This window comes from Scylla paramamosain, unplaced genomic scaffold (assembly GCF_035594125.1).
Source record: "Scylla paramamosain isolate STU-SP2022 unplaced genomic scaffold, ASM3559412v1 Contig2, whole genome shotgun sequence".
NCBI classification, from domain to species: Eukaryota; Metazoa; Arthropoda; class Malacostraca; order Decapoda; family Portunidae; genus Scylla; species Scylla paramamosain.
This window is the reverse complement of record NW_026973667.1, coordinates 4406687-4432272: the sequence shown is the minus strand read 5'-3', so window position 1 is coordinate 4432272 and position 25586 is coordinate 4406687. Positions and strand designations below refer to the sequence as shown.

General features: G+C 46.5%; 4 protein-coding genes across 5 annotated transcripts in view; 1 reads left to right on the top strand and 3 right to left on the bottom strand.

The window, feature by feature from the left end:
* Positions 1-3311, top strand: part of LOC135096068 (zinc finger protein 665-like) — a 32387-nt gene extending 29076 nt beyond the window's left edge. The window contains exon 4 of the mRNA XM_063997300.1: positions 913-3311. Coding sequence (XP_063853370.1) covers positions 913-2312 — 1400 coding nt within the window. The 3' untranslated portion in view covers positions 2313-3311. The remainder of the gene's footprint in view (positions 1-912) is intronic.
* An 8885-nt stretch (positions 3312-12196) lies between these two features.
* Positions 12197-12886, bottom strand: LOC135095950 (uncharacterized). The gene has a single exon (XM_063997099.1). The coding sequence runs from the start codon at positions 12884-12886 to the stop codon at positions 12197-12199; it is 690 nt and encodes a 229-aa protein (XP_063853169.1).
* Positions 12887-15095: 2209 nt separating this feature from the next.
* On the bottom strand, positions 15096-16361 carry LOC135095949 (zinc finger protein 256-like). The gene is made up of 2 exons (XM_063997097.1): positions 15409-16361; positions 15096-15267 (listed from the first exon to the last, which is right to left on the bottom strand). Exons 1-2 carry the CDS (start codon positions 16359-16361, stop codon positions 15096-15098), a joined length of 1125 nt encoding a protein of 374 aa, XP_063853167.1.
* Positions 16362-16384: 23 nt separating this feature from the next.
* On the bottom strand, positions 16385-23188 carry LOC135096012 (uncharacterized). Of its 2 annotated transcripts, none has more exons than XR_010264557.1 (2): positions 19906-23188; positions 16385-16620 (listed from the first exon to the last, which is right to left on the bottom strand). XR_010264557.1 is itself a non-coding variant. In XM_063997197.1 (2 exons), exons 1-2 carry the CDS (start codon positions 22083-22085, stop codon positions 20268-20270), a joined length of 705 nt encoding a protein of 234 aa, XP_063853267.1. In that variant the 5' UTR covers positions 22086-22356; the 3' UTR covers positions 19776-20267. The 2 variants fall into 2 exon arrangements, 1 of the variants encoding a protein (XP_063853267.1); XM_063997197.1 differs by lacking the exon at positions 16385-16620 and having other exon boundaries at positions 19776-20387; positions 21501-22356.
* Between the last annotated feature and the right edge of the window lie 2398 nt (positions 23189-25586).

Genomic DNA, 25586 nt, shown 5'->3' with positions numbered 1-25586 from the left:
TATTATTATTATGGTAACACTGCAGGGTTGGACCTCCTCTCTATTCATTAAAAACACATTGCAACGTGATAGAGTACTTACTATAGAACATGTCTGTGATGTTTTCAATGTGGGGAAGGCTTTTGTAAGGCCGTAGTAATTAAATTAATAGCGCGCCGCCTCCACAAACTAAGTCCACAATGATCTCAAGGATATAAGTTAGGTTAGATTAGTAACCTTAGGGGGGGTCCAGGGCGGGGCGCAGCCCCTCCGGTTAGGTTAGGTTAAGGTTAGGTTAGGTTACTAACCTAACCTTAACCTAACCTAACCCACCACGACACTCTCAGGTGTTAACATACCTAACCTAACCTAATGGGGGCCACTGCCCCATAGGAGTGGCACTTAATTTGTGAGGGACAGTGGTCAGGGAGCCAGGAGGCTGGAGGGAGTGCAGGCCTGGCCTAGTGTTGCAAGGAAGGGGCAGGAAGCAGGGTGTGTGTTGCAGGCAGGGGCAGTGTGTAGCCTAGTGTTGCAAGGAAGGGGCAGGAAGCAGGGTGTGTGTTGCAGGCAGGGGCAGTGTGTTGCCTAGTGTTGCAAGGAAGGGGCAGGAAGCAGGGTGTGTGTTGCAGGCAGGGGCAGTGTGTAGCCTAGTGTTGCAAGGAAGGGGCAGGAAGCAGGGTGTGTTGCAGGCAGGAGCAGTGTGTAGCCTAGTGTTGCTAGGAAGGGGCAGGAAGCAGGGTGTGTGTTGCAGGCTGGGGCAGTGTGTAGCCTAGTGTTACAAGGAAGGGGCAGGAAGCAGGGTGTGTTGCAGGCAGGGGCAGTGTGTAGCCTAGTGTTGCAAGGAAGGAGCAGGAAGCAGGCTGTGTTGCAGGCTGGGGCAGTGTGTTAAGCAGCCCTTGGCCCAGTGTGTGCTGACTGTCGCTGTTGTTCCAGGTACCAGGCAGAGTCCAGGCTGCACGCCCTGCTCGCCACCAACCAATCTTGTTGTGTCCATGGCGTGTGCTGGTGGGAGTGGTGCTGTGGTGGAGGCCGTGAGGCCGGGCAGCAGCATGAGTGGCCAGCAGCAGCAGCAGCAGCAGCAGCCAGCCTCAGGTGTGGGGAGGCGCAGGCATGGTGGCAAGAATCACCTGGAGGCAGGCAGCTCTGTCCACAGAGGAGAGAGCAAGTTTGAGTGCCAGCAGTGTGACAAAACTTTTGTATCCAGACGTGGCCTTGACTACCACACCCTGACACACAGTGGTGTTAGAAATTATGAGTGTGGTGAGTGTGGCAGGAAATTTACCCAAAAGTGTTACCTCACCACACACACCCTGACACACAGTGGTGTTAGAAATTATGAGTGTGGTAAGTGTGGCAGGAAATTTATCCAAAAATCTAGCCTCACCACACACACCCTGACACACAGTGGTGTTAGAAATTATGAGTGTGGTGAGTGTGGCAGGAAGTTTACCAGAAAGTCAACCCTCAGAAGACACATCCTGACACACAGTGGTGTTAGAAATTATGAGTGTGATGAGTGTGGGAAGAAATTTACCCGGAAGTTCTCCCTCACCACACACACCCTGACACACAGTGGTGTTAGAAATTATGAGTGTGGTGAGTGTGGCAGGAAATTTATTGCAAAATCTAACCTCACCAAACACACCGTGATACACCGTGGTATTAGAAATTATGAGTGTGGTGAGTGTGGCAGGAAATTTATTACAAAATCTGACCTCACCAAACACATCCTGACACACAGTGGTGTTAGAAATTATGAGTGTGATGAGTGTGGCAGGAAGTTTACCAGAAAGTCAACCCTCAGCAGACACATCCTGACACACAGTGGTGTTAGAAATTATGAGTGTGATGAGTGTGGCAGGAAGTTTACCAGAAAGTCTCACCTCCCCAAACACATCCTGACACACAGTGGTGTTAGAAATTATGAGTGTGATGAGTGTGGCAGGAAGTTTACCAGAAAGTCTCACCTCACCACACACATCCTGACACACAGTGGTGTTAGAAATTATGAGTGTGGTGAGTGTGGGAAGAAATTTACCCACAAGTCTTGCCTCACCTCACACACCCTGACACACAGTGGTGCTAGAAATTATGAGTGCAATGAGTGTGGGAGGAAGTTTACCAAAAAGGGTTCCCTCACCACACACACCCTGACACACAGTGGTGTTAGAAATTATGAGTGTGATGAGTGTGGCAAAAGATTTCCTACCATTTCTCGTCTCAATAAACACACCTTCAGACACACTGGCTTGAGGGAGTTCAAGTGTGATGTTTGTGACAAGTGTTTCAAGACAAAGGGTGATATTGCCAGCCACATGAGGGTCCACTTCTGAGGTGGTGTGTTGTGTGTGGATGTGTGGGGCCACACCCATGCCTGTGGTGGTGGCGGTGGTGGTGGTGTGAGGGAGTAACAGCTCCAGCAGTTGTTTTGTTGGCAGTGCAGGTGTGACCTTCAATAAATGTGTGTGTCTAACATAACGCCAAGTTCTTTTCCGTTTTGAGTGGTGGTGTGTGAGTTCCCTGTGTTTGGTGTTTGGTGCACAGTCGTGGTGGCCACAAGCACCGCCCCCAACACTTGCTTCACTTTATCTGAGCAGCCGCGTCCCTCACCACCCTGCCAGCCTGTCTTGCGTGCACTGGGTGTGCCTGAGCCGTCGTGCAGACGCTGGGGCACGGCCGTGGCAGTCTTCGGCAAGCACGGGCGTCTGGCGTGGTGGTGTAAGAATGCGCGTCGTGTCTTTTGTATCAGTTAGGAAGAGCAGGGGACCCAGCACAGGGCCCTGCGGCACCCTACCGTGCACCTTCACTCTGCTGGACGCTGCTGCATGTACTATTGTGCCTCTACATGCTGCACCTGCTGGAGGTGTTTCAGTGGTACAAGGACTGTGGCGAGGGTGACACAGGCAGAATTCTCAGGATACAAAAAGACATGTTATCAATGTCTGTCATATTTCTCTACTCACTTCTTCACTTTGCTGGCCAAGAACACATTACACTGTACAGTCTTGCTGCTGTAATGCCAACACACTCTAGCAAAAAATAAATAAATAAATAAAAAAAACTTCAGTAGCCTGGGAAGCAAAATACATGAAGAAAAGGGGAAGTGACAACTAGAAAGAAAATAAAAAAAGGAAAACAAAACTGCTGAACAAAAAAAAAGTATTGGAAAAAAAAAAAAAAGAATGATTTTAACAGCAAAACACACACACACACACACACACACACACACACACACACACACACACACACACACACACACACACACACACACACACACACACACACACACACACACACACACACACACACACACACACACACACACACACACACACACAGTGAATGTAACATGCACACAATTAGAATGTAACCAAACTAAGATAAATTACTTGATAAGGCAGAAGACAAACACCAGTGACACACACACACACACACACACACACACACACACACACACACAGCAAGGATGTTAACCACCAACAATTAAGGTAAAGCCCAGACACACTAATTAATTGTTATAACACAGTCATTTAAGTTTTGTTATTATGAAGTGGTTAGTTACCATTGTTGCCTGTACAGGAGGTCCCAACACTCCAAGGTAACACAAATAACTTTACAAATTATTTGTCAATCAGAAGAGAGAAAAATAATGTGAAAACCTTCATTGTTATTTAGAAGATAACTTCAATAAAAGTCAGCGTGGTCACCAAGGAGTCTCTCCAGTGCCTTGTTGGCCTCCGGAAAATGTTGCCAAGCAAAGCAAGGCCAGAACTATTTGGCGGTAACAATGACTGCTGCCAGATAATCTTTTTATTTTTTATTTTTTATTTTTATTTTTTTTTGTATTACATTAATAACAACCAAGTCAAAACTAAGTTGAGCAATAAACTAAATCAAAGCAAAAGTATATCAACTTAAAAACTTAAAAAAAGAACAATGCAAAATTTAATTAAACTTTTTCATCAAAACAGAGGAAGAGACACCATCAATCAAAAACACTCCCCTGTGAAACTCTCTCTCTCTCTCTCTCTCTCTCTCTCTCTCTCTCTCTCTCTCTCTCTCTCTCTCTGTTTGCTTGTTCGTGATTCACATTGTTATGTCCAGCATTACTTCACATTTCTCACACGTTATTTGTTACTGTAGGTAAAGCGTATGCGCCTCACGCCATTGTTCCTCGGTAATCACGAATGAAATGTTGAGCAGTTTTCTATTTGCAAGAAGACGTGTGGTGTGTGTAATTATCAGTACTCAGTGCTACATGAAGCACCAAAGCCGATGCTCACTTGTTAGTAGAGTGAGGTTAATCCGCTGGTTGCTTGCGGACGTCACTCACGGCCAAGTCGCGCTCAAAGAGGGGCAGGATGGTGACCGAGGTAAATACTTTAATTTTGTGGTAAAAACTGATTGTCATAGTGCCAAGTTGATTGCATGTATTGTTAATGAATACTGTAATATGTTGAAAGTGTTTAATATCAGTGTATAATATTATTTTGGAAGAAATTGAGACCGAGAACCACTTTTGTTTTTGTATGGAGGCAAATGATCATTATTATTATTATTATTATTATTATTATTATTATTATTGTTATTATTATTATTATCATTATTATTATTATTATTATTATTATTATTATTATTATTATTATTATTATTTCACTATTATTATTATTATTATTATTATTATTATTATTATTATTATTATTATTATTATTATTATTATTATTATTATTATTATTATAGTGTACCACCAAATGAATAATAAAGATGTATACAGATTTCTTATTTGTTATTTTTGCCTGTAAGAATTATTATAAACTTGAAATATTGATGATAATAATAACAATCTGGCCATCTAACCCGCTCTTAGTCACCCTTGCTGTGTCCCCTGTACCACTTGAAGACCTCCACCAGACCCTCTCTTAGTCACCCTTGCTGTGTCCCCTGTACCACTTGAAGACCTCCACCAGACCCCCTCTTAGTCACCCTTGCTGTGTCCCCTGTACCACTTGAAGACCTCCACCAGACCCTCTCTTAGTCACCCTTGCTGTGTCCCCTGTACCACTTGAAGACCTCCACCAGACCCCCTCTTAGTCACCCTTGCTGTGTCCCTTGTACCACTTGAAGACCTCCACCAGACCCCCTCTTAGTCACCCTTGCTGTGTCCCCTGTACCACTTGAAGACCTCCACCAGACCCCCTCATAGTCACCCTTGCCGTGTCCCCTGTACCACTTGAAGACCTCCACCAGACCCCCTCTTAGTCACCCTTACTGTGTCCCCTGTACCACTTGAAGACCTCCACCAGACCCCCTCTTAGTCACCCTTGCTGTGTCCCCTGTACCACTTGAAGACCTCCACCAGACCCCCTCTTAGTCACCCTTGCTGTGTCCCCTGTACCACTTGAAGACCACCAGACCCCCTTTTAGTCACCCTTGCTGTGTCCCCTGTACCACTTGAAGACCTCCACCAAACCCCCTCTTAATCACCCTTGCTGTGTCCCCTGTACCACTTGAAGACCTCCACCAGACCCCCTCTTAGTCACCCTTGCTGTGTCCCCTGTACCACTTGAAGACCTCCACCAGACCCCCTTTTAGTCACCCTTGTTGTGTCCCCTGTACCACTTGAAGACCTCCACCAGACCCCCTCTTAGTCACCCTTGCTGTGTCCCCTGTACCACTTGAAGACCTCCACCAGACCCCCTCTTAGTCACCCTTGCTGTGTCCCCTGTACCACTTGAAGACCTCCACCAGACCCCCTCTTAGTCACCCTTGCTGTGTCCCCTGTACCACTTGAAGACAGCTGTGAGTGATGAAGTAAAGAGGTAAACAGTAGCAGAGGAGTTAGGGACAACCAAGATGACATTATACAGACACAGGAAATAGAGAGGATGAGGGGAGATAAGGGTCTGATGCCACCTTGCTGGGAGACACAGTGAGAACTTCAGTGTGTGGAGCTGTTCTTCTGGCGGGGCCACATTCTGCAACACCTCTGTGGGGCACCTCCACTACTTTCCAAAGGCTCCAGGTCAGTGTTTTTTTTTTTGTTTTTTTTTTCCAGAGGTAATGGATTGGCGAGAGCGAGAAAAAAAAAAAAAAGTGGATTTTGGGAAGTTAAGTAAAATTATTAAAGTTAAGTAATGAAAAGTGAATAAGTGAACACTGCAGCCATGTTCTGTACAGGGACTGCCACTTGTGCGCCTGATGGCTTCCTGCACCGACTCTTGTGTTGCAGTGTTGCTGTTGTTTGACAGCCTGTGGCGCAGGGACTGCACCGCTGCCAGCCCACGCCAGCAGTGATGTGGGCAGGAAGTGTGGTGGTGCTGGTGCTGGCAGTGCTGGCTCTCGGGGCAAACTTCCCTCCCCCTCGTCCCCCCTTCCTGTGCCCCTCGCATCATGACAACACCGGATATGACGGCGCCAGGCACAGCAGCACCAGCACGCCCCTTGAAGAACGCGTGTGTGTGCAGTGTACATCACGGCAAGGCACGCATGAATCACTGGCGCTCATGATTGCCTCGTGTGGGGCGGCCTGGCAGGATTACAAGGTGCAGGCGCAGTGTTTCAGAGGCACGACCATTCCTGACGCCTTTATGGGAGTCCCTTACACCAACCCCTTTACTAACCGCACCTATGTCAACGCTTACTGCGCCATCTGTAACGGTGAAGACCCCACCCGGCTAGATCCCTGGCTGTTCTCCTTGGTCTGTGAGGACGCAAGGCGCCCGCTGTACAGACCAGACCACTACGACGGCGTCTACTTCGACAGTGTGGACCACCACATCGTGTACTTCAGTGACGGAACGTGGAACGCCATCTCGCCTGATGTGGCTGTCTCAGCATCCCTTCCCTGCCACACTGCCATTGCAGAACCCATTCGTGTTGTGCACGCAGGTCATGGGACTCCACGTCCTCCACACCATTCAACACCGCCACTTTGCTTTTCTCGGTCAGCCTCCAGCGGTGTGGCCCCGAGGAAGTGCTGGAGCTGGAGTCTGATCTCTGCAGAAAGGTCATTTGTCCACGCCCGGATGATAAGTTTCGTAAAGGAAGATGTGTCACTGTGCCACAGGGTGCCACTGTCAGCACGCAGGGCGCTGCCATCAACACGCAGGGCCCCGCGGCACCGTACTGTGCCGTCCGCCACTCCTGCGCCGTGCCTTGGCTCTCAGACAGAGGGTGCCGCTGCGACGCCTCCTGCAGGGAGTATGGGGACTGCTGCCGTGACTCACACCACTACGACGAGGCGCAGCAAATGAAGAACTTTGCCTCGCATACTTGTGTTGCTGGACCCACGCCCGCGTACGCGAAGACCAAGTGTTCGGAGGACTGGGGCGATGAGGAGGTGCTGGCGCTGTGCCTGAAGGGAAACAAGACCCCTGGCGGTAGTGGCAGCCTGTTCCCCGTCACCAGCACCACCACGGCCCACACCTACATCGACCACCACTGTGCCATCTGTAGCGGCGAGGACCTGGCCCACCTACGCGTGTGGCTCGCTCGTCTTGAGTGTGCAGATTGGCCCCTCAAGTATCAGCGCCCCAGATGACGAAGACTACAGTATTGTGTTCGGGGATTCTGACTCTGGTGAGGGAAGATGAGGCATTTTGAAGCCTAGCCATGGTCCCTCGTCCTTCAGGCCTTGTTCCCTGACCTCTGTACCTCCCGGAGATGTGAAGAACTACACAAGAGAGTGTGATCCTGAGTTAGTGGCGACTTGTGGCCCTGAGGCGCAGGAACACCAGCGTGTCTTTTGTCAGCCTTACGTAGCCACGGTGTACCAGGGTAGCCACGCATTCAGGAACCAACATTGTGTGTGCCTCCTGCAATGGCTATGAACAGTACGAGTGTGTGTGGATTGTCCCGACGATTCCAGGACTCGGGGTGAGTGTTCATGATGCTGCTAGACTCCTCAGATCACAGCGGCAGTAACTTTGTCGGATTCACTGGCCAGTGTGGAGGGAAATGTGCGGGACAGAGTCTGGCAAGCACAGGAAAATCTTTTGTTCTGCAGCGTCTCTGCCCATCTCTGCACCCTCTGCTGTGCACCATGCGAGGAGCCCGCCAAGGACAGGAAAGTTGGGATCTTTCTTCACAGCAGCCGGGACAAGCACCACCACGGGGCCAGGCACAGCTGCCGGGACAGGCACCACCACGTGGCCAGGCACAGCTGCCAGGACAGGCACCACCACGGGGCCAGGCACAGCTGCCGGGACAGGCACCACCACGTGGCCAGGCACAGCTGCCAGGACAGGCACCACCACGGGGCTAGGCACAGCTGCCGGGACAGGCACCACCACGGGGCCAGGCACAGCTGCCAGGACAGGCACCACCACGGGGCCAGGCACAGCTGCCAGGACAAAGACTCTGCAGGCGGCGCCGACACGCGGTGATGCCGCCGGCGAGGGGCTCGGTGACTGCCCCGGGGTGCTGCCGCCTGAGGCAGAGTTCATCAGGCAGACGGACGGGTCCCTGCAAGTGCCGGCACAGGGACGCACGTACCACGCTGGGGAGTACGAGGGCGCAGAGGGGGGCGTGCTGGTGTACGGGTCTGTACGCAAGTTCTCGGCAGCACTGGGGTGGGTGAGCACTGTGGGGCTGAGTCTGTCCTGCCTGGCCCTGGCGCTGCACCTCGCCGCCTTCTGCGTGGCGCCCAGCCTCAGGAACCGTGCTTCGGCAAGCACGGGCGTCTGGCGTGGTGGTGTAATGCGCGTCGTGTCTTTTGTATCAGTTGGGAAGAGCAGGGGACCCAGCACAGAGCCCTGGGGCCCCCTGCCGTGCACCTTCACTCTGCTGGGCGCTGCTGCATGTACTATTGTGCCTCTACATGCTGCACCTGCTGGAGGTGTTTCAGCGGTACAAGGACTGTGGCGAGGGTGACACAGGCAGAATTCTCAGGATACAAAAAGACATGTTATCAATGTCTGTCGTATTTCTCTATTCATTCCTTTGTTCTCTTCTGTGCATACTAATGTTATCAATCTCATATTTCTTTATTCACTTGTTTCTTCTCTTCTCTCTATACAAGTGTTATCAGTCAATCGGCCTCAGTTCTTTATTTTACTTTACTGGCCAAGAACACATTACATTGTACAGTCTTCCGTTATACGGAAGAAAAAATAAACGAAATAAAATAAATAAATAAATAAATAAATAAATAAATAAATATATATATATATATATATATATATATATATATATATATATATATATATATATATATATATATATATATATAGTACAGTAGACTGGGAAGTTAAATGCATAAAAAAAAATGAAAAAAAAAAAAGGAAAGAAGTACACAAAAAAAAAAAATAGTGAATTAATTTCACAGTATAAAAACCCTGACACACACATACACACACACACACACACACACAAGTTCAGCATTTTCATCACCCTGGCACACAGTAGCAGGTTGTCTCATTGGTACTGAACTAACAGGGATGCAATCTACAGTATTGCTCCCTTCTCAGTACAACAAATACTTAATACAAGTGATGTACAACATTCTCTCTCTCTCTCTCAAAAATGTTATGTGGAGTGTGAAACATTTTTTTATTTTTTATTTATTTATTTTTTGGGTTGGTCTTTGTACTGCTATCAAAGAGTCTATTCTAAAGTTCCTGTCTCTCTTTCTCTCTCTCTCTCTCTCTCTCTCTCTCTCTCTCTCTCTCTCTCTCTCTCTCTCATTTTTTTCATGCATTAATGTATATTTCTTATACATTATTTATTATTATAACTTGCTTTCTCTCTTTAAATTCTCGGCAATTAATCATTCCACTTCTTACTTTTTCTTCATTTGTTTGTCTTTTTTTCTTCTTTTCTGGCACCACTCATTTTTTTTCATCTGTTTATCTTACCCTTTGTTTTTCACTTTTATGGCAATATTTTCACTATCTTTTTTTGATCTGTTTATCTTGCCTTTTATTTATCTCTCTTTCCTTGTGTCAATATTTTCATTATGTCATTTTTTATTTTCATTTACCTTCGCTTCTCTTTTCTGTTAATATATTCATTAACCTTTTTTTTCGTCAATTTACACGTTTCCTTTTTTGTGCTTTTAATATTTTTTTTCTCATTTCTTCTTTTCCCTCTCTTTAAACTTTTGACAATTAATTCTCACCTTCTTTTTTCTTTTCACTTTTTCCTCTCTTCATACTGTCGACAATTAATCTTTTCATTGACACTCCAGTTTTTCCGGCAATTGTGCACAGTTTCTGTTGAGAGGTGAGTGAGCCGGACACCAGTGGTCACACAGCTCTTGTAAGTGTAGAGGAAAGGGAGCTATGAAGAGAGAGGGGTGGGGTGTCTCAGGGGAGGGAGAAGGCAGGTGTTGAAGGAAGAGTATTAAAGCAAATTGAAAATGACAAAATACAGACTGGCTTGAACTGTAACATTACAAGACAAGGTAAATCTTTGAATCCCTTGTTGTTTATCTCATCCTCCAGACTCTTGCTGCTCCCTAAACATAACAAAAAAGTAATCCTAATGAGAATAGTAAATTAAAAGAATGATCAATTGTGTAAACTGTAAGACAAGCCAAATAATTACTTGAATCAACTTGTTTATCTAATCTTACAAACTCTGCTTTTCCTTCCTTGTGCACTAATTAAACTGACAACTAAAGCATTAAATTAACTGTGTCTTTCCTTACCTCTCTCTCTCTCTCTCTCTCTCTCTCTCTCTCTCTCTCTCTCTCAAAAATGTTATGCAGAGTGAAACATTTTTTTCTTTATTTTTTTCATTGTTCTTTGTACTATCAAAGTGTCTATTCTTAAAAGTCAGTCAAGCATTCTCCTCTCCCACCCTCATCTTCACAATTTATAAACACCAAGTCGTCTTTCTTTGTACATCGAGATGACAAAATCATCGCCTCTCTTCTCTTTGTACATCCCTTCGTTACTACATTCATTCGCTCATTCATTAATTTTCAAACACCAATTTCTTCCTTTGTACTTCTCCTTGTGCTGTGTTGAGACAGCTGACGTGTCCCTAAGGCACGCTGGTACATGTAAACAAACTGCTATGGAATGAAATGGTTTTGTACAGTGAAGTTCATAAGTCCTGAACATTGCTATCATTCCCTACTACTCAGACGGGATTATGGATGGGGATGATAGGTGGAAATAGGTAGGTATATTTCATACAGGGACTGCCACGTGTAAGCCCGGTCGCTTCATGCAGCTTCCCTTATTTCTTATGTTCTTATGTACTACTGTGCTTGTCTCCTGTCACAGTCTTTAGGGCCATAGTCTGCAACACTTCAGCACTGCACCTCCACTACTTTCCAAAGGGTCTAGTTGAAGTGACACATGTTTTCAAGGTGTTTTTACAGTTCTAGTGACAGATTAACATTTCTACATTATTAACAGGTGAAACACTCTTGAGAACCTGGCTAATCTCTGTGGCCTTGGAAAACAGTCATAATGAGAGCAGAGCATTACAGAATATTGGCCTTGTGCTATGATCTCTTGGAAATCTGAGCTGTTGGGGGCTAGAGGCTGTCACAGGAGTTAAAACTGTTAGCAAATTATGAGACACAACACCGAAGAAACACAGAAGACATGGTGAAGCTGAGAACACGAACACTGGTGGAGATGTGGCAGTGTGGCAGAGGTAGAAAGATGCTGGATGTGGAATGCTGAGGTGTGCTGCCCCAAGGAGATTCTGGTTTGTGTGTGATGGTGAGTGACTTGATGATGATGATGATGATGAAGAGTGTGTGTATTTTGAAGGGCATCTGTGTTGTGCAGGTGTGGAGAGTTGAGCCACACCTGCCAGGTTGTGGTTTGTACTGGTGGAGTGTGGGAAGTGAACACAGGTTTGTACTGTGGGTGTGTGGCAGGCAGGGACCAGGACGAGTGGTGCTAGGTGGTGTCTGGCAGGGTGTGCTGCTCTCCCATCTGTCCTCCTTCTCTTGCCTCACCCTGCTTCCCTTCCTCTCTTGCCTCCTCCTGCTCTCCTTCCTCCCCTGTGTCCTGTGCCGCCCGCTGCCCTGCCTGGCCGGCCTGCAGCACAGTGAGGTACTGGTTGGTGTAGTACATGTGGGCGCCATCCTCCCGTGTCCAGTCCCGCAGCGGGCGGGTGCTGCGGTAGGGGTTGGGGCGAGCCAGGGACACCTGCACCTCTGGCTTGGCCCTCCTGAGGGAAGCCAGGTCCCTCTGTGCCTCTGAGTGGTTGAAGGAGGTGAAGGCAAGGGGCGCAGCATCGTCGGCCATGAGGGCTAAGGAGTCTGGCCAGGTGTCCCCCTCGTCCCCCTCCCACTCGTGGAAGCCACAGTTGAAGGCCAAGCGCAGGGTGGCGGGGGGGTGGCTGCCGCAGTGGCCTGGGGCAGGTTGTGGTACAGGGCACGACGGCACTCCACCACCAGCTGCCGGTCCTTGTCCCTGCACTGCTGGCACAGCGCGGCCCTGTGGCACCCCTGTGGGCCACCCAGCCCTGGCCCCACCAGCAACACATGCAGGCGGGCCAGGACTGGCAGGCGATGCATCAAGTACTCCCAGGGGGCGGCCACACGGGGCTCCCGGCCATCCTCCGCCCCCACCACATGCAGGGTAAGGACGGGTGCCGTGGCCAGGCCTGGCCACACCTGCTGCAGCACGTAGAGGGCTGTGAGGGGGAAGGTGAGGCTCTCTGAGGCCCCAGCGACAGCCACGGGCCGCAGCCTGCTGGCCAGGGAGAGCATGTGCTCCTCCATGATGGGGGCCAGGGGGCGGTACTCCTGGTCCAGGGCGGTGGGCAGTGTGATGGCCTCCCTGTTCTTGGCCTGCTGGTTGCAGCAGGAGCACAGCTTGTACAGCTCACACCACTGCCGGTGCTGCTCCCGGTCCTCCCGAAGGTGGTCGTGGCACCAGTAGTACACGCCACAACAGTCTGGGCAGCAGCCGGACCCTGCCCCCAGCGGCCCCGTCATACCACGTGTCGTGTTGACATCTTGAGCTTCAGCTTGGCGCTACAGGCGGCTCGCTTTGCTCCTGAGTCAGCCTTTGTAGCGACAACTGCTGGGAAAAACAAAAAGGCAAACACAAACTTAACGTTATCCTTCATATTAATTGTCAATACACCTGGCACGCCATGCATTCTCTCCAGGAACTCCTTCACTGCCTCAATACTCCTTCCATTGCTACAGCTGGCACGCCATGCATTCTCTCCAGGGACTCCTTCACTGCCTCAATACTCCTTCCATTGCTACAGCTGGCACGCCATGCAAATTGTCTCCAGGGACTCCTTCACTGCCTCAATACTCCTTCCATTGGTACACCTGGCACGCCATGCACATTGTCTCCAGGGTCTCCTTCACTGCCTCAATACTCCTTCCATTGGTACACCTGGCACGCCATGCACATTGTCTCCAGGGACTCCTTCACTGCCTCAATACTCCTTCCATTGGTACACCTGGCACGCCATGCACATTGTCTCCAGGGACTCCTTCACTGCCTCAATACTCCTTCCATTGCTACAGCTGGCACGCCATGCACATTGTCTCCAGGGACTCCTTCACTGCCTCAATACTCCTTCCATTGCTACAGCTGGCACGCCATGCACATTGTCTCCAGGCCGAGTGGTTTTGCCACCCAGAGACACTGGCTTTTCTTGTTATTATTTAGTTATTTTCTTTTATGTAAGAGGGCTGTTGGAAAAGGACAACAAAAAATTTGAATAAAAATGCCAACTTAATGCCAGTTCCTGTAGAGGAGCCAAATAAAATGAGAATAATAAAAATAGATAAATAAAACGATGTCTTGAGCCTCCCCCTCGTTGAAAGACTTGAAGTCATTGGAAGGAGGAAATGCAGAAGCAGGCAGGGAGTCCCAGCGTTTACCTGAGAAAGGGAAGAATGAATGAGAACACTGGTTAACTCTTGGTGTTGTCTCTGCCTGCCCTCTCACCCTCCCCCTTCACGCACACCACGACCACCGCAAGCCTTTCACGACATTCCAGGGTGGCCTGTGCACTCTGCCGCCTTCTCTCATGACAGAGCTGCCTACATCTATCTTTTCTCCTCTTACATTCCTCTCCTTCCTATACACAAAGACTCCTGCTCCTCCTCCTCCTCCATCCTGAACGTTCTGTGCCTCTCCAATCATCACCTGCTCACCACCACGCACGTGAACGCCCTCCTTTGAATGTCTCGCTCGCCATCATCATCACCATCACCACCGTCATCATGACCACGGGCACAGCTGGCAGCAGTGAAGGAGCAAAGACGAGGGCGCAGTGATGCAGGGCCAGTCATCACCAAACAAGCACACAGACAACACAGTTGGTGACACAACAGGATGGTGAGGAACACGAGGGCAGCCTTTCCCTTCCTGGACGAGAATATGAGGAGGAAAGTCACCACCACAACAATTACACAGAAACTGTTAGCTGCTACACTTGTGTGCTCCCTCACCTGTAGAGAGAGAGAGAGAGAGAGAGAGAGGCAAAGAAGGTGCCAGACTTAACCTAACCTAATGTGTGAAGGGTGACAAAAAGAAACAGAAACACAACACTTGAGGCAAGGAGAGAGAGGGGCTGCCTCACTACAATATATTCCTGTAGCTGAGGCCCTGTATACTACACCTGGTGAATACACAAACACTTGAGGCAAGGAGAGAGAGGGGCTGCCTCACTACAATATATTCCTGTAGCTGAGGCCCTGTATACTACACCTGGTGAATACACAAACACTTGAGGCAAGGAGAGAGAGGGGCTGCCTCACTACAATATATTCCTGTAGCTGAGGCCCTGTATACTACACCTGGTGAATACACAAACACTTGAGGCAAGGAGAGAGAGGGGCTGCCTCACTACAATATATTCCTGTAGCTGAGGCCCTGTATACTACACCTGGTGAATACACAAACAAAGGTTTACTGCACACACACATTTATTGAAAGTCACACCTGCACTGCCAACAAAACAAATGCTGGGGCCATGACTCCCCCACACAACCACCACCACCACCACACAAAACTGCTGGGGCCATGACCCCCACACCACCACCACACCACCACCACCACCACCACCACCACACAAAACTGCTGGGGCCATGACTCCCTCACAGGCACGGCAACCACCACCACCACCACCACCACCACAGGTACAGGTGTGGCCCCATGTGTCCACACACCACCACCTCAGAAGTGGATTTTCACGTGCTTGGCAATATCACCCTTTGTCTTGAAACACTTGCCACAAACATCACACTCGAACTCCCTCACCCCAGTGTGTCTGAAGGCGTGTTCATTGAGATGAGAAATGGTGGTAAATTTCTTCCCACACTCATCACACTCATAATTTCTAACACCACTGTGTGTCAGGGTGTGTGAGGTGAGGGAAGACTTGTGGGTAAATTTCTTCCCACACTCATCACATTCATAATTTCTAACACCACTGTGTGTCAGGGTGTGTGTGGTGAGGTTAGACTTTTGGGTAAATTTCTTCCCACACTCATCACACTCATAATTTCTAACACCACTGTGTATCAGGGTGTGGTTGGTGAGGTCAGACTTGTGGGTAAATTTCCTCAAACACTCATCACACTCATAATTTCTAACACCACTGTGTGTCAGGGTGTGTCTGGTGAGGTGAGACTTTATGGTAAATTTCCTGCCACACTCATCACACTCATAATTTCTAACACCACTGTGTGTCAGGGTGTGTGTGTTGAGGGAAGACTTGTGGATAAATTTCTTCCCACACTCATCACACTCATAATTTCTAACACCACTGTGTGTCAGGGTGTGTCTGGTGAGGTGAGACTTACAGGTAAATTTCCTGCCACACTCACCACACTCATAATTTCTAACACCACTGTGTGTCAGGGTGTGTGAGGTGAGCTGACACTTGTGGATAAATTTCTTCCCACACTCATCACACTCATAATTTCTAACACCACTGTGTGTCAGGGTGTGTCTGGTGAGGTGAGACTTACAGGTAAATTTCCTGCCACACTCACCACACTCATAATTTCTAACACCACTGTGTGTCAGGGTGTGGTACTTAAGGCCTTGTCTGGATACAAAAGTTTTGTCACACTGCTGGCACTCAAACTTGCTCTCTCCTCTGTGGACAGAGCTGCCTGCCTCCAGGTGATTCTTGCCACCATGCTTGCGCCTCCCCACACCTGAGGCTGGCTGCTGCTGCTGCTGCTGCTGCTGCTGGTGCTGCTGCTGCTGCTGCCGCTGTTGCCGCCGGCCGCTCATGCTGCTGCCCGGCCTCATGACCTCCACCGCAGCACCACTCCCGCCAGCACACGCCGCGTCCAGTCCTGCAGGGACCCTCGGGGAGGCCAGACAGCCGTCAGTGCCAGGCAGGGCGGCGGCCTGGATGCTGGCCTGGTCTGTGGAGCAGGGAAGAGTGGCGGCCATTACAAACTGTACCCACGTCTCAGAAAGAGCCATTTCTGCAAGCACTGACCAACGTGATGCCGTCTTTGTCACTTGTGGGACGGGTCAAGTCACAAACCCTTCAGTAATTGTCAACTACACACACACACACACACACACACACACACACACACACACACACACACACACACACACACAGAGACATACTCACAATAGGGGCAAGAATGGTACAGCCTCAGGAGTGAACCAGGGACATCCAAGCACAGTGCAGCACAGCGGTGCACAGGTCTCCCCTCTCTCTCACAGCAAGTGCCTGGAAGAGTGCATCACCTTGGGTCAGTGGTTCTTAACCCTTGGGTCACAGCCCAAAGTTGGGTCAACCACCCACACTTCACTGGGTCATCAAGGACACAAACATAGTTTTTCCCCGGTATACTTGTTCAAAATGTTATCAGAGTATTAATGCTGTGTACAGAATACTTACTGTTCAAAATGTTATCACAGTATTAATGCTGTGTACAGAATACTTACTGTTCAAAATGTTATCAGAGTATTAATGCTGTGTACAGAATACTTACTGTTCAAAATGTTATCACAGTATTAATGCTGTGTACAGAATACTTACTGTTCAAAATGTTATCACAGTATTAATGCTGTGTACAGAATACTTACTGTTCAAAATGTTATCAGAGTATTAATGCTGTGTACAGAATACCTAACTCATTAACATCTAAGGCTAACCAAATCATGCACACAGACAATTTAACTGAGGTGGAGAGAGAGAGAGAGAGAGAGAGAGAGAGAGAGAGAGAGAGAGAGAGAGAGAGAGAGAGAGAGAGAGAGAGAGAGAGAGAGAGAGAGAGAGAGAGAGAGAGAGAGAGAGAGAGAGAGAGAGAGAGAGAGAGAGAGAGAGAGAGAGAGAGAGAGAGAGAGAGAGAGAGAGAGAGAGAGAGAGAGAGAGAGAGAGTCACATTTATCCCCGACCTTTCAACATAATTTGAATTTAAAGTGAGTGTTTGTGGGAACTGTCATTCCAACAGCAAGGTTAGTGGTGATGGGAATGAATTAAATTAGAGGGTAACAATCCACCGCAACAAGTGGATCCAGCAACGAGGATCCGGGTGGAGCAGATTCACCACTCCGGAGAAAAGCGACATCATTCCGCTCAACCTCCACCTTACAGGCCTAACCAAACTAGCTAACTTAACCTAATTAAAATAGCTAACCTAACCTAACCAAACCTAACCAAGACTAACTTAACCTAACCAAACTAACTTAACCAAACCTAACTTAACTTAACCTAAATAACCTAACCTGACTAAATTAAGCCAAATAAAACCTAACCAAACTAATTTAACCTAACTAAACTACCTAACCTAACCTAACCAAACGTAACTTTACCAAACCTAACCACACTAACCAAACTAAACTAACTCAACCTAACCTAACTAAAGTCACCTAACCTAACTGGCAAGGCAGAGAAATGAATAAGAAGTGGTCACCTTGTTTCTCTTCACAAAATGTGGCGGTGCGCTGGAAATAATGGCAGCAACAGACAGACTTCTTCCTCGCACTAACTCAAATATTTCAAATTGAGCGCTTCTCCCTCCTCAGGATGAAGTAAAGCGCTGTCATTGGCTAAATTAATCCTTCATGTTTTAATTGGCCAGCAGCTGCATTCTCAAACAAAGGAACCAATCACCGTGAACAATTTCACGCTTGCCAACAGATGTGACATACACACGCACGAACGAACACCCCCTCACCAGGGTAGACCAGTGCCCTTCTCTGATAAGAAGGGTAAGGAAAGCCACGTTAATACTGGGGAAACAGTAAAATACCGTAAGGTTTGGCGCACCTGCAGATCCGCGCTGCCCTTACATTCATCTGAAATAACCTCTACCTGTCTATTCATATGTCAAGAAAGGGTAGCCATCCAGGTGAGTCAAGCAGGTGAGTGAGTCCAAACATCTCCCGTCTTTTCCTCTTTCCGCAACTTCCTCCCTCCGTGGGGAAATAAGAAAAGTTTGTTGTCCCGTCCCCCCGCCCTCCCCTAGAGTACTTATCAGCCAGCCTTCTGCCAGTGACCCTTTATATGTCAGATGTAAACTTGAACACGGCTAGTGAAGGTTAGGCTGAGGCAGGAGCAGATATTCTACACATTAACCAAAATCCAAACACACGAGATCCCCGAAGTTCTCCCTAAACACACCGCTCCCTCCCCTTCTGTTTCTTGTGGTGGTAACAGCGTCTATTCTTGCCATTTTAAGGCGATTTTTGGCCAGACACACTCACCTGGACTTCCTTTCCCTCACTTCTACTAGTAATTTTGGTGTGGGCGCCGCGTTCATGTGAATTTTGGTGTTTTTTGGTCAATGTTTACACGTGCAACTTCAAACCTTCCTTCGGGACGCCATGAGATTCTGTTACGCTCGTACAGTTCAGCGTTGCCAGATTGTTTTGGCCATATTATCGTACTACAAGGGTTGAAATTATTGTACTTCTGGTAAAATTTTCGTACATATGTAATTATTTCAAATATTATGCAAAACTGCCACTTTCCAAATACAGCAGAATTTAGGTTTTATTATATATATATATATATATATATATATATATATATATATATATATATATATATATATATATATATATATATATATATATATATATATATATATATATATATATATATATATATATATATATATATATTTCGATTAAATATTTGACATTTAAATAGTTTCGATTAAATATTTGACATGTTGCATCATGGAATTACTGTTACCTGTTTTTTCATCACACACCTCTCTCTCTCTCTCTCTCTCTCTCTCTCTCTATATATATATATATATATATATATATATATATATATATATAGAGAGAGAGAGAGAGAGAGAGAGAGAGAGAGAGAGAGAGAGAGAGAGAGAGAGAGAGAGAGAGAGAGAGAGAGAGAGAGAGAGAGAGAGAGAGAGAGAGAGAGAGAGAGAGAGAGAGAGAGAGAGAGAGGGGTGTGTGTGATGAAAAAACAGGTAACAGTAATTCCATGATGCAACATGTCAAATATTTAATCGAAACTCGCTTACTTTGGTCCGCTTCAGTGTCCGCGACCACAGCCACACTCACACACCACCCCTACACCTGCTCACAACACACTAGCGCGTAGCAACTTCCCAGGGGGCCCAGCGTTGCCAGATTGTTTTGGCCATATTATCGTACTAATCAGGTTGAAATTATTGTACTTCTGGTAAAATTGTCGTACATATGTAATTATTCCAAATATTATGCAAAACTGTCACTTTCCAAATACAGCATAATTTAGGTTATATATATATATATATATATATATATATATATATATATATATATATATATATAGAGAGAGAGAGAGAGAGAGAGAGAGAGAGAGAGAGAGAGAGAGAGAGAGAGAGAGAGAGAGAGAGAGAGAGAGAGAGAGAGAGAGAGAGAGAGTGTGTGTGTGTGTGTGTGTAATGAAAAAAAAACAACAATGCCCTTAACAAACAAAACACTTTCCTAAATACATATCATTAATAATTGGAGAAAAACTACAGGACACTTCGTTAAGTTGTTTACTTACTATGTAGGAGATTACTGGTCTTGTTCTTCTATATATACATCCGGCACGTCGTCAGCAGCCCCGGCACTCTCTTCATTGGAGGAATATAGCACGCTTGATGTCATGTTTTTTATCATTGACTTTGATTGATGGCTTGAAGGTCGTACAGTCACTGCTGGATGTGGAAGCAACACACTGCTTCGCTAGTATGATGTCTCTTACGGTTTCTGTTATTAGCTTACTTCTGTCTTTTGTTTTCACACGGTTGACACTAGAGAAGCAGCGCTCACAGTCAGCATTAGCATGAGGCAAAGAAAGACATCCTAGTGAAAAGTCTGAAACAAGCTTAAACTTGGGGTTTCCATCACTATCCTCCAGAGTTTTTATGGCACACCAAAATTTATCAGGCTGGTTGTAATTGCTTTTGTCCACTTTTTCGCCATGTTGGTAATGGATTCAGGCAGATCTTCTACGGCAAGCCTCTTCCACTCATCGTCCAGTTGCTGGAGGGTAGAATCATCCTGGGCAATGATTCGGGGAAGGTGTGTCGCGAGGGGCACCAAACTTTGCTCTTGCACTTTGCCCTGGATGCCTAGAACACTGGCTGGCTCCAGCATATGCATTCTTGAAGGGATTTCATCTCCGAAATTAAATCTCTTCCTGATCTGTTCTGCTGCTACTATCAAAAATAATCTGCAGTGGAAGCGAAACTCATACATTTCATTTTTTTTTTTTTTTGCTTGCTTAATTCTGGATTGTCTGTTATTGTTTTTAAGACAGATGCACCCAAATACACCTGCTCTAGCATCAGGAACTCACGTTGATATCTTGGATCAACTTTTGAAAGCATGGTTTTCACAATGTATTCATGGTTCATGTACACCAGTAGCAATTCTTTATATAAATTACAAACTTGCCTGTGCAATTCAGTTATGACCACTCTTTCTCTTTGAAATAAAAGGTTCAGCTTTTTGGTAATACTTTGGTAATACTGAAGAAAGGAGGCAGTAGTAAAGCCTGGTAAATGGATTGTGCAGTTGTTCATAAGCACTTCTAACTGTGCTACCACAAGTTTTCGTCTGTTGAAAATTTAATTCAGTAAACAACATCTGAAGAGGGCCCCACTGCTCAAGCATCCTTTTCACAACAGCCGTGTAGGAAAGCCAGCGCGTTCTACATGGCAATAAAATCCTAAGCTTTTGAGCCCCAGCAAACTCTTGAAATTGTACAAATTGTGCCAATCGTTTTGAAGAGTTCTTGAATGTGTTGTGGACATCATGAGCTAGTTGTTCAATAGCATCAGGTAATTGTTTGCATGCTTCAGAGGCACATATATGGGCAGAATGGCACACACATTTCATAATAAAGATTCCTGGGCAAAGTTCCTTTAACCTGCTACTCACAGAGTTATTAGGCACCATCATAGTGCTGCATCCATCAGAACCAAAGCCAATGATATTACAAGTACGTATACCATTTTCAGTAAATGTTTTCATTATCTCTGAAAACAACCTGGCAGCTGTAGCACCTTCATTAGCTTTACTAGGATCACTACTAAATAATGGCACTAAATCCAAAAATTTGGTGACAACAGTATTTCCTTCAACCACTCTTACCATGATGCATAAATTCTGACAGACCGATATATCTGTGGATTCATCCACAAGAATGCTCAACTTGTTCTGCTTCAAGATGTTAATGAGCTCTTGTTTGTGAGAGTGTGCCATAACATTACCACACACTCTTTGACATTTTGTTCTTTTCATTTTCAATTCCTTTGCAATAGCGGAGTCAGAGAAGAAACCTTTCAGGACTTCACACAGATGATCGGCCACACGGAAACTTATATTGTGTTCCACCATAAATGCAGTAAGCCTTATTTCAGCAGCCTTAACAGAATCACTTTTACTAGTTTCATTATCACCACGTGCACTTGTAAATGACTCCATAAGTATTTTGGATGAGGATGGCGCACACATTTTCTTGTGCTTTGCAGTGTTTTCGTGCAACTTGAGAGTTGTGAGCTGGGCGGTTATTTCAACACTGCAAATAAGGCACATGGCCTTACAAGCATCCTTCTTTGCAGGCCCCACCCACGGAAACTGTTTGTCCCACTCGGGCCTATATTTCTGTTTCCGTCTCGCTTTTTTCGGCACTGCACCACATGCCTCCTCTCTCTCCTTTCCTTTCTCTTCAGACATTTTTAACGAAAACTGAAAGTCCTGTCCTGCGTCACGACGCGCGAGACTGACGACTGACTGACGACTACGAGACTATGGGACGGGGACTCGGGTAGCGGACGGACTGGTCGCAGACAAGAACGAGACCTGTTGTTCACCCGTATGGTGAGACTTGTCTCGTAAGGAAAGCAATACATCTGGCACTTTCAGGTTTTTATTTTGTTGTTCAAATTTATGTAAGAAATTTTGCATTACCTGATATTGATAACATTAATTTTCACTCAAATTATTGTATATTTCATAAAAAATATCGTACGAATTCCCAAATTATCGTATAATCGTATGAGTCCCATTGTACATCGTACACTGGCAAAAATTATTGTTCTTGTACAATAATTATCGTACGTCTGGCAACGCTGGCGGGAGTTACTTCCTCTCAGCTACTGTATGCTCTGAGTTGCCTCTTGGGTCATTCTCCTGCCTTCCTTCACGCATTTCTTTGCTTAACCTTCTTATTTTGTGGCTGGCTTTCTGCTGTCACCCATGGCCTTGGTGTCCCAGTGGCTCAGGAAGACTCCCAATCTTTGTGTCGGGTCAGATGTGGATGATGATGGTCTTTGCAACGGCATCTCTAATGGCTCAGTCTGCCTCTTCCCCTTTCCTCGGCGAGTCTTCCACAGGAGATGCTTCCCGTCTGGCGGCATGTTAGCAGACGCTCACCCGAGGGCGCTCCTTTCACGGTTGGTGATCATGCAATTCACACAGACACTGGACTAGAGAACTAATGCATTTTTCTATATATTCCCATAATGGTATGCACTCTTTGGTTAAAATGAAGATAAATAATGCGTGGTGTAGTGATACACACTGAGTTTAACAGAAAATGCCATGCTGGTGCTTCAGCTGGTGGCCATTGTTGGGTCTGTTTTCAAAGGTAGTCCGCCAACGACACGGTAACAATTTATGGACATTTTATTCCCGCCATACAAGAAATGTGAATCTGTTGGTCATGGACAGAACTGTGAAGACTGAGGCAAACTGTTGGGTGAAAGTAGTCACTGTACAATTACCTGGCCATGAAATGTTACTCTGGGAAGCAGGTACCGAGCGAGGCAAATACCTGTGACACACCACGTCACTTTCATCATGGGCTGTGTGTGTCTGGGCTGGGTCAGCTGGTGCAGGGTTAGGCCTGGAGTCCCCCAGGGGTAGGGCAGGTCAGTACCTTTCACCATTACGAGTATGTGAGGGAATCCCTGCAGAGTTCAAAGTTCATTTTGATAGAGATAATTATCAGTAAGTTTGCACATATTTTTTGGTTGTTAAGGTGTGGGATTTTACCTCAGTTTCAGCATCCAGCACTGCAGGTCATGCCTCGCCATACTTCGGTGAGGCTGACGTGGAAAGAGGAGGAAAATAGTGCCTAACCGATTCCTAAGCCAAGAGGTCTCCTGCCAATAATGGACGTCCTTTTTTGCCTGCCTCAAACTCGTGTTTGGGGTTATTTTTGACCGATGTTGCTTCTACAGCATGCAAGATCGTCATTCGTTAGTATGAAGGCAAAGAAAATGTCAGCAATACTATTGTGACTCTCATTTATCAAGTATTCTAAAACCTCCGACTCGTCTCCTGGGTGGCGATTCCGCTGGCCTCGACAAAGGTGCGTGCACTTTCAATTTTTTTATTAACTAATTAGATCTTCACTTTTTTATTTTTATACTGTACACAAAGGAATAATTGGCGCATCTCCACATGTATGTTGAGTGAGAAACGCTCACTATTAACTTTTACAAACCAAATTACAAACTAAATTACAAACCAAAATAGGTCCGCCCTTTGCCTCCGATCAAGCCAACCTAGCGATCGCGGATTGTGGCTTCACTCATTGAGAAAGACTCGACTTATTGTTTCGTACTGGGATGTATTTCAAGGAAATGTATGTATCACAATACCAACAAAAAGTGTATACAACCACATTAATGCTTACCGGGGTAGAGTTGGCCGTAATATGTGAGTGTTGTTGTTAAGGGCCGTGACGATCAGTGTGACAATCATAAATTATGTGCCCTCTGGTGAAGTGCCTGTGGTGTCATCACAGGCGTGGCAGCTGTCCTGACTTCTTGGGGAAGGCACAGGTGAGGCGGATGACAGCTGACTGTCTTGAGGGATGGACGCCTGCCGCCGCCAGTAGGGTGGACAGGTCAAAACTATTTATCCCCGGAGCAAAGACTTGTGTGCGGAGAACAGTACGGTGTGAGTGGAGGCGAGGGCGCTGCAGAAGGAAGTGTTCAACAGTGTCAGGCACTGTGTGGCACCGAGGGCAGCGTGGGTCAGATGAAAGATGTAGATGGTGAAGGTGTTCATGTGAGGCTAGTGAGAGGCTACGTCCAACACTGGACTTTTTCTTATCCAAGGCTGTGGAGAGGAGTCAGTTCTGTAGAGGCCCATGGAGGTGGTGCGGAGGTCATGTATTAGTCAGTCATCCCATAGAGATGGAGATCAGGCGTTGGGTATGTGAGAGAGGAGCAGCTGGAGTACCTGAAGCAGTCCACGGCAGCTTGTGTTTTTCCATGGGGCCGCGGTGAATATTGCCAACACTCAATTCCTTAGCAAAGTGGAAAAAAGGCTTTAATGCAGGCTATCATATCTAGTGTTGCTTTACTCTTCACACATCCAATTACCATTATAATAACGTGGAAATAACTATGCAGTAATTCAGAAAATAAACGAAGAGTCCTTCTGGGGGTGCATTTCATTGGTGCGAGTCCTGTAAGTCCTTTATAGGACTCGCACGAAACGGTTGCTACTTAACAAACTGCGATCAGCGTCCATTACTAACCTTCGGTCGCCAAATGGTATCCACGAACGTGCAAGAGGTTGGTGTTGCCATGGTAGCAAGGTTGGTAAGTTAAACCACCACCTGAGGATTTCCAGTCACTCCGGCCCCTAGTTACTCCGGCCCTCCGTAATTCCGGCCCTCAACCCTAGTCACTCCGGCCCTCAACCCTAGTCACTCCGGCTACCACCCTGGTCATTCCGGCCGCTCATATGATTACTACTAATATATCTTTATGTTTAATTCCACACGTGAACATATTTTCAGTAGCAATACAAAATCAATTATGAATAGGCTTACCTTAAACCCATTATTGGCGTGGACTGAATGAGCCCCGGGCTTGGTGGGGTTTACAAATAACGTTTCAACATCATGTAGCCATATATGTTTACGTTAGCAGAAAACGCCAACATTTTCCCGCCAAATTCAATGACTAGCATTGATTTTTGGTTGCTCACAAGACACCTACGTGTGGGAATTAAAAAAAATACTATTCAGTTAAAAAATCTATTATTCAATTTATTCAGTGTATTAAAAATAACATTACAAAATATGTTAAAGTATGTGTAAAACATTGACACTATATAAAATTAAGTCATACAGCTACATAGCGCATACATCTGTGCAAAGACACGTCCAATTAAGTACAGTTATGTCGTTGGTCCACTTAGCCTAGAACGTGCTTT

Bases quoted from the DNA above. Each gene is read 5' to 3' on its own strand.
- LOC135095950 (XM_063997099.1), bottom strand. From the start codon at position 12,886: ATGACGGGGCCGCTGGGGGCAGGGTCCGGCTGCTGCCCAGACTGTTGT.
- LOC135095949 (XM_063997097.1), bottom strand. From the start codon at position 16,361: ATGGCTCTTTCTGAGACGTGGGTACAGTTTGTAATGGCCGCCACTCTT. The intron at 15,268-15,408 runs GTGTGGGAAGAA...CCTGACACACAG, and splicing joins AGAAATTATGAGTGTGATGA to TGGTGTTAGAAATTATGAGT.
- LOC135096012 (XM_063997197.1), bottom strand. From the start codon at position 22,085: ATGTCTGAAGAGAAAGGAAAGGAGAGAGAGGAGGCATGTGGTGCAGTG. The intron at 20,388-21,500 runs GTAAGAGTGGTT...TCTACCCTCCAG, and splicing joins GTCAGAATTTATGCATCATG to CAACTGGACGATGAGTGGAA.